Source organism: Lissotriton vulgaris, chromosome 5 (assembly GCF_964263255.1).
Source record: "Lissotriton vulgaris chromosome 5, aLisVul1.2, whole genome shotgun sequence".
NCBI lineage: Eukaryota > Metazoa > Chordata > Amphibia > Caudata > Salamandridae > Lissotriton > Lissotriton vulgaris.
Window position 1 is genome coordinate 58,617,481 of NC_141693.1, and position 14,892 is coordinate 58,632,372.

Genomic DNA, 14,892 nt, shown 5'->3' on the forward strand with positions numbered 1-14,892 from the left:
ACAGAAGGAGGCTGGGCCACCCCTTTTACGCCCACAGTTTCAGTTAAAGTGCTCCGTGGCCTTGTCCCCCATGACACGTGCCCGACGCTCTCCCCTCAGCCCAACCTGCACCAGACTCCCAGTAGTTACTGCCAGCTACGCCCCTCTGGACCTTGGTAGCCTGGGAGCTGTACTTGACCTTGCAGTCTAGCTTCTTCGTCTTCCCTCTGTCCCTGCCTGCCCCCACCAATCCCTTGCCCCCTGCTCTGCTGGGACTTCCCTTCCTCTGCCTGGAGGCCTACCGCTCCCTACGCCTCGCCTCCCACCTCGCTCCCCGTTGTGCCTGCTGTCTCCCCTTATGGGCACCCTCTTTCCAGTAACCCAGTCCACTGGCATGCAGACCACAGCGCAACCACGCAGCAGACGCGCACAGTGGGTATGCCGTGCTTGGACTGTCTATTCCACTTACCATAGCGCGGGGACACGCCAGGGCGCGTAACCAGGCGCTTTATAAATCTCCCTAATAATGGACCTCGCTCTGCACTAGGTCTCCACCCACCATGGACCGCTTGAGCTTCACAGCAGACGAACTTTGGGGCAGATCTATCAAGCATTTTTGCATTCACTAACGGACAGATTCTGCGGATCTGCCCGTTTGCGAACACAAAAACTGCTTTTCAGATGCAGCAAACCAAATTTTGCGATTCGGTAACCTGTTACTGAATCGCAAAATGGGTTTTGCGATTCGGTATGAGGAAGGGGTGTGTTTAGGTTGTCCCTTCCTAATACTGAATCGCATAGGTATGTATGAATGTTTTGTGACCGCATTTGCGGTGGCAAAACTTTTGCATGTTACCACCTACATCAAGCAGGTGGTAACCCATTCGCAAATGGGAAGGGGTCATCAAGGGATCCCTTCCCCTTTGTGAATGTTTGTAAAACCATTTTTAAGAACCTACTCTTTATAAATCAAAAGAAATCTTATCATTTTTCCTTTTGTAAAGCATCTTGTTTTCCTTTAAGGAAAACGGGCTGCTTTACAAAAAAAAGCTTGCTTTATTTAAAAGCAAACACGGACATGGTGGTCTGCTGATCTCAGCAGGCTATCATCCCCGTGATTTTTGCGATTCCTAGGGGGTCGCAAATTGCGACCTACCTCATTAATACTCATGAGGTAGGTCATTTGCGACCCCCTAGGAATCGCAAAAGGTGTACTATACACCTTCATACATTGCATTTCCCAATTCCCTAATTGCGAATCCTTGTGATTCGCAATTAGGGAATCGCAAATAACTATATAGATACATCTGGCCCTTAGAGCCCTGGACCCCGGATGCCAGAACAACTCCTGCGCCCAGGCCTCCCCTGGACCACCAACGGGCCTTTCTCCAGCTGGAATTGCTGATTTATCTGCATCACAAGAGAAACAAACAGACACCACACCACGTTCATCAGCCACAACAAGTCACTCATACTCAACATGCAGCACTGGTACAGGTTGTGATCTCCTCGGTGCTATCCCGCCTCGACTTCTCGGACTTCCACAATCACTGCTTCGTCGTCTTCAAATTGTACAAAATCAGGCTGCTAGACTCATTCTTAAAACCCCAAAGTGGCAATCTGCTAAACCTCTGGTGCGTAAATTACAATGGCTGCCGATTGATCAAAGGGCATCCTTCAAGATCGGCTGTCTAGCGTTCAAAGCTCTTTATTGCCCCAGCCCTGCTTTCCTTAAAAACCTGATTGTGGAGCACCGCCTGGTGCGCAATCTCCGGTCGGCTCACCTTCACCTGCTGGTCCCAGAAACCATAAAACTCAAAAAGTTTGGTGGCCGACGGTTCGCCCATCTGGTCCCCAAACTGTGGAACCCCCTTCCCTTGTCATTCAAATCCAGCTGCTCCCTTCTGAATTTCAGGAAACTCCTAAAAACTAGACTCTTCACTCTGACCGGCTAGCCTACCTCTTTCCAAACCCTACACCCTTCAGCGTCAGGAAACTTATGGTGTAAGCGCGCTCTACAAATTTCACCTAACATAACATAACATAACAGCAGGGCCGTGGCAAACCCATTCAGAGAGATCAACTGCCTGCTGAACAACGGCTGCTCTCTTGGAAAAGACGCCACAGAAATCTGGAAAATCATCACCACCCCAGACACCGTCTTCATCACAGAGACTTGGCTGAACCCCGCATCAGCAGCCAGTATTGCCACAGCCATACCAGACGGATGCAAGATCACGCACACAGACCGGACCAATAGAAACGGCAGCGGCACAGCCATAATGTACAAAGAGACTCTCAAATGTGCAACCACCACAGACAACACCACCCCCTTCATGGAGCACCTCAACTTACAACTCCAAAAGAACAGCAAAACCACATTCGGAGACACCCTCGCCTACAGACCTCCGGGACTCCGCCCTCCCTTCTGCAACCCAATCTCCGACTTCATCGCTCATATCACCATTGAGGTGAAACCATCTTCCTAGGGGACCTCAACTTTCACCTTGAAAACACTGATGATACCAGCACGGCTGACATCCTAGAAAGTATGGCCAATCTCAAACTCGAGCAATTAGTCACTGACATCACTCACATCGCAGGAGACACGCTTGACCCTATCTTTACAGCCAGCAACAGAGTGAACTACGCCCACACTGAAGAGCTCACCTGGACTAACCACCACTGCGCCCACTTCCTCGTCTCAGAGCCCCTCAACACCTCCACCTCCACTGCCAACAAAACATTTCGCAGCTAGTCCAAAGCATCAGAACAATGCTGGATCAACCTCCTCAACTTCCACCTACCCACCTCCACCTGGACGCGGAATAAGCAGTGGACAACTTCCCGAACTGGATCACAGCAAGCGCTGATGGAAGTCGCCCTGAGGAATCCTACCAACCCCAAGAAACAAACACAACACCCTACAGGAGCTGAACTAGTACACGTTATGGAGCTGCCCCCGAATAGGAGTGTACTGGAACACGATAACCAGGATATTACACACATGCACAGGTCGAGCACTACCTTTTGAATGGTCCGTAAACCTCCTGCCACCAAAGTAGTGTCTAGGTTCCTAGACTTGGGGATAATAGTAGCTAAAAGGCTCCTAACTAGACGGTGGAAAGCGGCGGACCCACCACATCTTCAGGCATGACGTCACTCATTGCTAGCATGGGCCAAGGCAGAAAGCATCTACATCAAGCGTGAAGAAACAATAGGACTGCGTCGAGAACCCATAGCAGCATGTTGGGAAAACCTTTTAAATGAGCTGCAACAGATAGAGGGCGGTGACCCTGAGGATTCGCCTGGTCGAGACGTGGGCGAATAGATGTAGCGAACCATACATACAGCTAACGGGCGTGATATTCCATGGGTGTATGCAGACTACTTAAGAATGTGAATAAGCGTAGACACTACGCAAAGGGGGCGTTGAGTAACACAGCAGCAAGGAAACATTACGCAAACATGCCCGAAGATGGAGAGATACGTTTCCATGGTTTTTGTTCTTCTTGTTTATTCTGGATTCATCTGTTCATAAGCCCAATGTGTCAGAACTGGAAGAACTCTTACAGAGCACTGCATTTGTTTAATTTATAACTCACTATACGTTATTGTGGCTCTAAACAACAGTCCAACTCATGAGGAAACTCCGGACGATCAAGAACACAGCGGCCAGGTTCATCCTCAACCTCCCCAGACGGACGCTCATAACCCCTCACCTCAGGAAACTCCACTGGCCACCAGTCATGAAGACATACCAGTACAATACAAGTCATACAAGGCATCACACAATGAAGGGTCTGCGTTCCTCAACCAACGCATGACTTTTCACCAGCCCACCAGGAAACTCAGATCTGGATCCCTCGCTGCTGCCAGTCGCATCCACCGGACTAACAGGGGCGGCCGCTCGTTCTCCCGTTTGGCAGCCAAGACCTGAAACGACCTCCCCCTGCATCTTCGAACCAGTTTATTTGTCACACGCCACTTGATCTTCCTCACCTTGCACCTTTTTGGGCCACAACAGACAAACTGCCAAGGCCGCACATCCCTTGTGAAACTGACCGGAACCTCAGTATTGGAAACATGAGCAAATATTTTATGTGGCCCACCACCATCTTTATTTATTTAGTTAAGTGATCCAAAGGGCGTGTATCGATACAGGTTTTGAGGAAACTGCATTGTTAGCTACACACCAGAATACATCATTGAGAAGTACAATGTCTCGTTAAGCTCTGTGAATAATGAATTAACAAGATCAGTCAGTAAAGAAGCAGCACACGTGAGTGTCACCTCATGGTGAAGGTTTGGAAACATATTTACAGGTTTAAGGATTGAAATGAGCTCTGAGGAAGGATCCCTCAGGAATGGAGACACTCCACAGGAAATTAAGATGTGGGGGGCAGTCTCTGCAGGTGAGGCAAGGTGGCTGAGAGGGCTGGAGTCAGCCCCTCTTACCATTGCCCACAGGAGCGGAGATGTGTGTGGACTGACACCCTCGCCAATAGTGTGACCACGGTGCAATAGTTGTAAACAAATGTCTCTTTATCTTTTTTCCAAAATTAAAAATGACAATGATCTGATGCCCCCGAACCACACCCCATGTTTTCAATGAATGATATACGACATGATGCTGAGCCGCTGATGTTTATTGTTTGAATCTGTTTTGCTACAAAAAATGATAAATAAAGACCTTAAAAGAAAAGGATGATTGAAATGAGGCTTTGGAAGACACACAAGGAGGTCTCAGAGGACTTGGAGAAGGGTTTGGTGCCTGGAATGAGTGGTCAGTGACCTGAGCAGAGGTTTGAGGGTTGAAATGAGGCTTCTGAAGACTCGAGAGGATGATACGGACTGGAGGGAGGTCACTGCAGACCGGAGAGAGATTTCTTAGGACGAGGAGCAGATCTGAGGATTACAATGAGGTTTATGAGAACTGGACGAGACCTCTTCTAATTGGAGGGAATTGACTAAAGAATGAGGCCTGAACATGGCTTTAACTACATTTCAATGACGTTTGGAAACACAGAAGGGAATGCTTTGAAGACTGGCATTGTAGTTAGGAAACTTTTTTTTTAATTTATTTTTTTATTAATTTTATTGAGAGTTTTCTGGTACAAAAAAAATATATATAACTACAATTCATTGTAAACAATCACACCATCATTATTAATCAACTTCACAGATGTTCATGGATTATATAAGTCTAAATGCCATTGTAAAAGGATAACACAGGTGTTACATCATTTCTTTAGCTTAAATCTGATTAATACATTGTAAATATCAATAGGATACCCACAAACATTAATTAAAAGGGAATAAAAAGCCATATTGAATAGACAACAATATCACTTTCCTACGATTTTTGGATTCTTAAATCTCTCCACCTTTTAATTGGTGCCCAAATATTCCTCCCCAATTCGCGTTTTTTTTTTTGCCCTTATATTCATACAAGCATGCTTCTATATTATGTATTCCCAACAATCGGGCCAGCCACATTTGAAAAGATGGAGCTGCAGTATCCTTCCATCCAGCCGAGATAAGAATCCTAAGTACCGCAACTGAAATAAAAACCAGAGCTTCTGCATCTTTTGCCAGTCCCAACTTGTTATCCGTACCTAATACCATCAGGGTTAGGGTTAAATTGATTTTTACGGCTAATACTCCCTCCCAAAATTTCATGATTTCCCTACGTATTGGGACTAACTTATCGCACAGATGGAACATACGCGCCAAATCCGCCGGGCCCTGATTGCATCTGGGGCACTTATCGTCCCCCCCTTACCCCCCAAGCAAACAGCTTTGCTGGGGTATATTATTGACTGAACAAAGTCTTGTAATGCTGTGCCCTCAGGTTTGATGAGCGGAATAGCTTTTTGTTTAAAAGTATGGCTTTATCAAGATCGGCATCTGGGTCACCTAATTTTACCGCTAAGGAAGTCTCGTTTTTTTTCCATATCATCCTGTATCCCAGATACCAGAAAGCTATATACTTTTAAAATCCTTTTCCCCCCCTTTGACAGGTACTCAATCAGTGTATTACTCTTTCCCAAAGAAATCCGAGGTCTTACTGCCGCCAACGTTCTAACTATCTGGGCATACAAAAACCATTGGTTAGAGGGGATACCGTACTTCTGCTGAATACTTTCAAACCCCAAAAGAGATTCCCCTGTCATAATGTCGCCTAAGGTTATTACTCCCTTCTCCCTCCAAATCAGGCTATTCCTATCTAAGTGCAGTTGAGGAAGTAGACTAGAGTTCCACAGATGGAGGTAACAATTTATCTTAAGAATATTCAACATCTATTGAGCCGCATTCCAGACCTGCCAGGCCCCTTCGACCACCTTATACCGTGTTCTTTTATAATAACGGCGATCTACTTCAGACATTAATAAGCCTAAAGCTTTTCTCCCCAATAACAGCTCAAAAATAGAGGGTGGAGACATATTGCCTTCATCATTATTATCAGAGATCGCCTCCGGTTGAAAAAGAAGGGTCTATTGGGTCAACAGGCATGTCCAATGGTAAAGCCTAAGATTCGGCAGAGCTAATCCTCCTTTTTCTGGGGGCAATGACCTATATTTAGTGGAGCGCCTGATCTTTTCATACTGCCATATAAACCTAATAAATATTTATTCCAATATTTTCATCAGTTTCTCTTCTACAAAGAGAGGAATAGCTCTGAACAGGTATAATACCTTTGGAAACATGGACATTTTTAAAACATTTACCCTACCTATCAGGGTTAAATGCAACACATCAATTCTTTTCAGGTCGGCCTCTATATTCCTCATAAGGGGCACATAGTTGTCTCCAATAATCTTATCAACAGAGGCATTCACTTTCACCCCCAGGTATACAGCTGAATCAACAAATCTGGCATCTGTCTTGCTCATATCTTTGGTACAAATTATTTGCGTCTTTCCTTCGTTCAATAAGTACCCAGACCGAGTGCCAAATTCCTTTGCTAATTGCACCAATACCGGTAGTGCTTGATCGAGATCAGGGGTAATGACTGCCAAATCATCGGCATATGCCAATAACTTATTTTTATAGCCGTTAAGCATTACTGGGCTGATCTTCGCGCAACCAAGAATCTTCTGAATCAGGGGATCAATACATAATGAAAAAAGAATCGGGGAGCAGCGACACCCTTGCCAAGTCCCCCTCCTAATTATGATTTCATCCGAGCGCTCCCCCATTACTTGTACTCGAGCTGTCGGGCCTTGATACATTGCCTTAAGGGCTCTCAAAGCCTGTGGGCCAAAATCTCTGCCAGCCAATATGCCCCATAGATGTTTCCATACCATGCGGTCAAAGGCTTTTTCAGCATCGAGGAGGATCATGGCCATCCCTCCCCCCCCCCCCCGAGACAGCATGGGCATCAAACAGCGCTATAGCTCGCCTGATGTGATCGGTGGTACCTCGCCCAGGAACAAGCCCATGCTGCCACGGAGAGACGAGACCCCCAATAATCCTCCCCAATCTCCTGGCCCACACCTTTGAATATAACTTTGTATCGGCATTTATGAGCGAGATTGGGCGGTATGACCCCGGGTCTTCCTTTGGTTTCCCCTTCTTGTGAAACACGATTATATTTGTTTCCTTCCATGAATCTGGTGTATTGCCTGAATATAAAATCCCATTAAAAAGATCCATTAACATAGGGCAATCTGCATTTCGATACTCTTATAGACCTCCAAAGGAATACCATCGGGGCCAGCAGCTTTTCCTACCGCTAGGTCGTGTAGCGCCGCTCTTATCTCGCTCATCGACAGTTCTTTATCCAATTCTATTCTCTCCTGTTCAGCTAGAGCGGGCCCCTATCCCGGGGCTCCTCACAGCTACTGCTAATTTCCCTTTCTTCGTTATACAGTAATTGATAAAAGTTTTTGAACACTCCTAGAATATCCTTCGGATCCGTATAGCCCGTCCCCCCTCCTTTATACTAGAGATCACATTCTTAGTCTTCTCCTGTCTAATTTTTAGTGCCAGTGCTCTCCCCGCTTGTTCCCCAGTTTCATAAAGTTTTGCCCTAGAGGTTTGGTAATCGCTAATTGCTTTTTGTGTTACTAATTTCTGAAGCTCTGCTTTTATAATTGCCAATTTCTGTTGGCTCTCAACACAATCCCCTCCACCTACAGTATCTCGCACATGCTGTTCTTCTGCTGCTGTTAGTAAACCCATGAGTCTATCACCCTCCCTCCTAAATCTTGCAGAGCAGCTTATGGTCTCCGCCCTTAGGGCGGTTTTAAATGCATCCTACACTCCGTTCCTTGACGTGCTGTAGCGGTTAGCATTAAAGAACTCCACAGTCCACTTCTTAAGATGATCTACAAATCTAGCATCCGTCCTTCTTTCAAACGTCCAACTAGATTTAACCCTTTCTAAAGTTCCCACCTCATAGGACAATATCAACGGATTATGATCCTATATTACTTTCGGTAGTTTCTTAATCTTAACCTTCCCTAATTCTGAAGCAGAAATAAAGAAATAGTCCAATTTTGTATATTTATTAAAGGGATTTGAAAAATATGTAAAACCAGGATTGGCTGGCTCCTTGTACCCCCAAACATCTTTCAAGCAATGTGAGCGTATAAGAGCAGTGAGTGCCCGAAATACTCTGGGTTTACGTCCTGTGTATGACGCCTGATTAATCCAGTCAGCAGAAATATTAAAATCCCCACAGACTATAATTGGGGTAGGCCAGCCTGCTAAGTCCACTTCTAAAGCATCAAAAATTTCAGGGTCATCCTGATTGGAGCCGTATATCACACATAGTGTGTATCCCGTGCTTAATTCAACTATTGCCCATCTCCCTTGGCAGTCAGCTGTACACCGTTTAGCCCCCCCCCCCCAAGAATGATCTAGCCAGAATTGCAACCCCCCTTACTGAAGAGGTTTGTGATGAGCAAGCTACTATATCAAAGCCTCTTATTTTCATCAAATTCCTTTTTGCCCAAGGCAGATGTGTCTCCTGGAGACATAATACATCAATTCCATTTAGTTTAACAAAATGAGCAAGCTTTTGACGTTTCCTCCAGTCGTTCAACCCCCCGATGTTAATCGTGCAGATTCTAATATTCATCATTTTGGCGCTTACATTTCCGCCTAGGTCCCTTGTTGCATTTGTAACATTTGTAACATTTGTATCTGAGTCTCCACTACACCTTTAACAAACCCAAACATATAGCAAATCAAAACTGTATAGTAACAGAATCTCTCTTATTTAGAATTTTCACCCTCTGCCCTGCCCCCCATCCCTCCCGGACAGCCCCCTCCTCCCCCTAACCCCCCCACCCCTTCACCCCCCATCGTGAAGCGCTAAGAACGCGTCTGAGCATGTGATGAATTTGCAGTGAAAACAGCAAGGGCTAACTTATAAGACAGAAAAAAATATACATATAGCAGCAGCCGTGACACCTATTAAGCCTATTGCACCAAGCCTTCCCTCTGCAACCCGTCTATAACCCGTTGTACCTTACTTCTCCAGCCTGATACTCAGAACACAGAGTAAATAGAGAAAACTCAATCATTGCTTGCCCAGCGAGTCCAGATACTCTTGTGCCTTTATTTCTGAGGAGAAATATTGTGTCCGGCCATCGTTGATTATTTTCAACTGCGCTGGGTTTATCAAATATGCTTGCAACTTTTTCTCTTGAAAGAGCCTTATCAATTGTCTTAGTCTCCAGCGCCTTTCGACCGTCGAATGGCAAAAGTCTGGGCATACGAAAAACGAAATCCCTTCGCTTGCCCTCTTCGCATCAGGTCTCGCTTTATCAGCTATGGCTTGCCTCAGAATAAAATTGCCCAAAAAAATCAAAATCGCCTTTGGTTTATCTCCCTCCTTTGCAGTGCGTCTTATTTTGAAGGGTGTGCGATGCGCCCTCTGTATCTCCCCAGACCAATTCCAACTTGACAGTTCGGAAAATGCAGACTGAAATAATTTGATGACATAGCCTCTTACGTCAGTCCCTTCAACACCCTCAGGAATTCCCAGGATCCTGAGATTGTTCCGTCGGAGCCGGTTCTCCATGTCCTCTAATTTCCACTGTATATCAATAACTTGAGCGCCTTGGGACTCGACTTTACTGGTGGCCGTCGCTACTTCTGTTTCAGTCGAGACTACCCTCTCCTCAAGGTTAGAGACTCTATCCCCCACGTTAGCACAGGCTTTAGGGAGTTTTCTCACCACAGTCTGCATTTTTCTCATTGCCGCTTGGGCTTTACGGCTATCCTGGCGAGCTTCCTCTCTGTGTGCTAAAATTGCCTGGTGAATCACCTTCAGGATTGGGGGATGAGAAGCTTCCAAAATAGGGCTACCTATAACAGCATTGCGGAGGAATGATACCAACTCAGATCACGTTGTGGCAGCTCCTGAACTTTTGGCCCTACATTAGATTCAACTGCGGTTGCTGCAAGCTCTTGTTCCGGGTCACTTTCTGACTCTAAATTGCTGTCCTCCAGGTAAGAGCTATGCTCCTCGTCCTCTTCAGACCACTCCGCGCCTTCAGATACGGAGAAGAAGCACTCACTGGGGTCCTTCTCTTTCTCAGAGTCCTGGATACTCTTAACACTTCCTGTGTCTGGAAGGTCTAAATTATCCATTATTAACAAGTCACTGGCTTCATTGCCATTGTTTGTGTCTATCAAAGGCACCCCGGGGACATGTGGGACCTTTATTGTTGCCTGGGGGGTCTGGATACCGGTTTGCGCCGTCTCACCCACAGCAGCCAGATTCCCTTGTGTAGCCAGGTCTAATGTTTCCGATTTTTCTTGGGAACCTCCAATGTTGGGTGAGATTCATGGCCCCCTTTGATAGCCTTCCTTGCGGGGGGTTTGTGGGGCGCCTGCACCAGCAATCTCTCCCTGCTTTATGCCTGCAGTCCCATGCGCCGTGTCTGGGCCCCCCACATCCGGCTCCAGCGCAGTTTTCGTGCCCTTCTCCTTACCGCTTTTTGCGAATAATTCTGCAATGGAGGCAGTGTCCTGGCCATACTCTGTTTGCTCTTTTTCGCGAGCTCCTCCATGGACATCTGTGACCCCCGTGACATCTCCTCCTCGTCGGGTGTCACCTCCTCCAACTCTGGTTTCTTCCGCGCTGCCACTGCAGCTTTTGCTCCCGCTTTTGGAGGCATCTCTCCTGTCTTGTTTCGCGAACTCCACGAATTCCGCGAGCTCCGCAGACTCTGCCGGCTTCTCTTCGGTAGTCTCTCTTCCAGGCCACTCACTGTGCTCCGCCTCCTCAAATGGATCCTCCAGCAAGAGGTGAATGGCGTTCCAACCACTATCGCCGATCTCGATATCTTCACCCAGAGCACCCGCCAGGTACAGGCATTAATCATTCGGCATTTGGCTTTCCTGGTCACTGGCTCATAAAATTACTAATATTTACAGGTATTCCAGTTTTACACGGTTTTACTCATGCCCTCGCCCTCTCACTGCAAACGGCCACCACTACACGGCCGCACTCTTGCTTCTTACAAGCTGCTTCTGTCGTAGTTAGGAAACTTTGAATGAGTTTTTGCACATCTCAGAATTGAGGAAAACCGGAGGGAAAGTTTCCTGAATGTGCCTTCGTTTTCTGTCTGTTCAGGGAACTCTTCTGAGGACTTTAGTTAAGTTTTATAGATACAAATATGTTTTGTGAGGACAGCAGCTCATTCTGTAGCAATTATTTCAAGACTCAAAGGAGTTTTCTGATGACTCACAGGGATTTAGGAACATTTAAGAGCATGTCCTAATGATACAAGGGAGTTTTCAGAGGAATCAAAGGTATTTTCTGAGGACTTAAGGTTCTTTTTGAGGAAACAAAGTGATTTTATGAGGACCTCAAAGCTTCCTAGCACTTTGTGTGAGCTTAGTAGTGGCATTTACACACTGCAGCAGCGAGACTTGCTCCTTACACACTGAGAGGAGGATAATAAACCAACCTTACCTGCTTAGGGTGCTTCTGACATCCTGCAAAACAGAGAAACAATCAAAGTGAAATCAGTTTCCAGAGAAGGTGTTAAAGTTATGGCAGTATTTTTAGAAGTGAAACACTTCGATCTATCTACAATTAGAAAACAGTGGCTGGGGTCACATGACACGGCACATTCTGTGGCATCGCATGCCGAAGCAGAGAATGTGACATTCTGAATGAAGTCAAATGACACAGCAGAAACGGATATTCTGGATGGTAATGACACAGCACAGTGTCATTCTGAATGGAGTCACAAAACACAGCACATTCTGATATTCTGAATGGAGTCACTTGACACATTGTATCATGTTATTAACAGGGTGACATGCATGGGGATCATTTAGGGCTTGCCAGGGTTAGCAGCTGCGATTCCTGGATTGCCCCTTGTGACCCCTGGCACTGCTTGTGCAACCCCTAGCTTCAGAGGGAGTAAAATCAGTGCCAAGGAGACAGAGGCAGCTCACCCCTATGAGAGTTGTGCTCCACCTTCATTTTCTGCCACTTTTCTATTACATTAACAATGAATAACCTGCCAGAAGTCCTTGTTGTAGGTCCCGGTGCAGGAGGAAGTACGAACAGCAGGGATACTAGAAGAGTGTTCTTCAGAAGAGTAAGGAACGAACAGAAGCATTACTAGAAGAGTGCCATGAAGGAGTAGTTAAGAGCCGAAGGGGTAGAAGAGTGCCCCACAGGAGGAGGTACAGCCAGAAGGGGGGCTAGAAGAGTGCCCTGAAGGAGGAGGTACAAAGAAGGGGTACTAGAAGAGTGCCCTGCAGGAGGAGGCACAAGAAGAAGTGGTACTAGAAAAGTGCCCTGCAAGAGGAGGCACAAGAAGAAGGGGTACTGGAAGAGTGTCCTGCAGGAAGAGGTATAAGGAAGGGGGGGGGCTAGAAGAGTGCCCTGCAGGAGGAGGAGGTACGGGCAGAAGGGGTACCAGAGGAGGGCATGTAGGTGGAAGCCGTATAGGAAACGAGATCACAGCTGCAAAGGAAGAACAAAGAACTGTGACCACCTCTTGTGTAGTTATGGATTTTTGAAGGATCTGCTTGTGTGAAGCTCCCGCCAGTTACTGGATTCATTCATCCCAGAACGGGGTGAGATGTTAGAGTGATGAGGCTGAAATGGGAGACCCACTATTAACGTTTAAAGAAGAACCAGGCAAGAGCAAAGGATTTGGAATATTGGACTTTTTATGACAAGGTGTCTATGACCTACATGCGACGTGGCTAAATTCATGTCAGTATAAGGACTCAAACGCACTGTTTAGAGGGTGACGCCAGGTTCACAGCTGGCGAATGGAAAGTGTCCTCATCAGAAATACAAAATAACTCTGAGAGAATATAAACTAGTAAAGAAATAACTGTGAAGCACTTTCAGATCAATATTTTACAACTGTGAAACCGGTGTGCTCTCTGTCACCCTCAGAGGGATGACAGAGAGCATTAGTGGTTTATTGATTCACAGCAATTGACTATACCTTGATGACCACTCTCAGAGGACCAGCTTTTGTGATGAAATAATCTGCGACATCAGAGCTTTTAGGAAGAGCTAAACATAGGACTACTATAGTAATTCATGACCATCAATGATGTAAATGGTGTTTTACGTTCAATATGATTCAGAATGTGTCAAGGAAAAACATTTTTCTAGTAAACACTGAATTTTTGATATATAAAAAGAATATATTGTTTCTATTTACATGTTTCTCTGAAATTCTACCATCTTTGAAGGCACTGCTCCCCACATCTGTGTATTGTTTATTGCTGGGGTCTCCAAACTTTTCTGTAATAAGAGCCACTTAAGATCAAAGAAAAGCTCCCGAGATACTATTATTTGTGTTGTAAAAGTGACCACGTTAGACAAGATCACAGTAGTGGTCGTCCCGTGCAAGATTACCAGCAATTTGGAATGCCTTTGAATGAGTAATAAATGGCGGCCAGAGGTGCAATGCTCCCGGCCAATGGTAATAGTATTAATAATGCGCCTCTCCAAAGCTGCATGAGTAATACATGACAGCCATAAGTGCAAAGCTCCTGCCCATGGTAATAATATTAATAATACGTCTCTCCAAAGCTGCATGAGTAATACATGACAGCTATAGGTGCAATGCCCCTGGCCCATGGTAATAATATTAATAATACGTCTCTCCAAAGCTGTATGAGTAATACATGTCGGCCACGGGTGCAATACCCCCGGCCCTTGGTAATCATATTAATACGTCTCTTCGAAGCGTCGTGATTTATCACTCAAATAACAGCTTTAAATATATTTTAGAAATCAATTTTTCCTCAAAAGATCAGTTCATGAGTTCTGAAACTGAATACATATTCATCTCAAATACAGGCTTCAGAATTCTAGTACACATATATTAATTCAACCAACCAAAAAAGTCTAATTTCGAAGCCTGGGCTACACACGAGAGCTACTTGCAGGTCGCTGGATAGATACCAGTATCTCACAAGCTCCTCATTGGAGAAGACGGGTCTATTGCAATCAGAAGTCAGTAGAGTGACTGCCTTAGTGGGTGGTAGCAAGCAGAGGTCCACTATTATCAGATAAACCAAACGCATAGGACCCTTTGAAGGTCATCAACAGATCGTCCTTGATGACAAAAAAGGTTCATCAACATGTCAGGAGTCACTTTCCTGTAATTACAAGAGAGGATAAATCAAAAGGCCATGGGAGAGCATCCTAAAATGAGTCGCGAGGTCATATCAACGGGTCAGGGTCCACCATTCTAGCAGGAGGTAAGAGTGGTCATCTCTTGTAAGAAGGATGAGCCTCCCTTGGACTGTGGGTCTAACTGGTCCCATTTCATTTCTCTTCACTGACGCAAAACTATGGGCCAAACTTTATCTACATTGGTCGTGGTGGGCTTGATTCCCAAATTGGTCACCAGGGGAAGCATAGGTTTATTATCTATCATTTTCCTAGAAGCAGAAATGGCA

At 45.7% G+C, this 14,892-nt stretch overlaps 1 protein-coding gene across 2 annotated transcripts in view; it reads right to left on the reverse strand.

Annotated features, from left to right (window-relative positions):
- The window catches only part of LOC147710148 (E3 ubiquitin-protein ligase TRIM39-like), a 450,821-nt gene that overhangs the window by 387,973 nt on the left and 47,956 nt on the right, over positions 1-14,892 (reverse strand). For both annotated transcript variants that reach the window (XR_015295848.1, XM_086920844.1), the window contains exon 4: positions 11,918-11,940. Coding sequence is in view for 1 of the 2 variants with exons in the window: in XM_086920844.1 (XP_086776970.1) it covers positions 11,918-11,940 (23 nt within the window). In the remaining variant the exon portion in view is untranslated. The remainder of the gene's footprint in view (positions 1-11,917; positions 11,941-14,892) is intronic.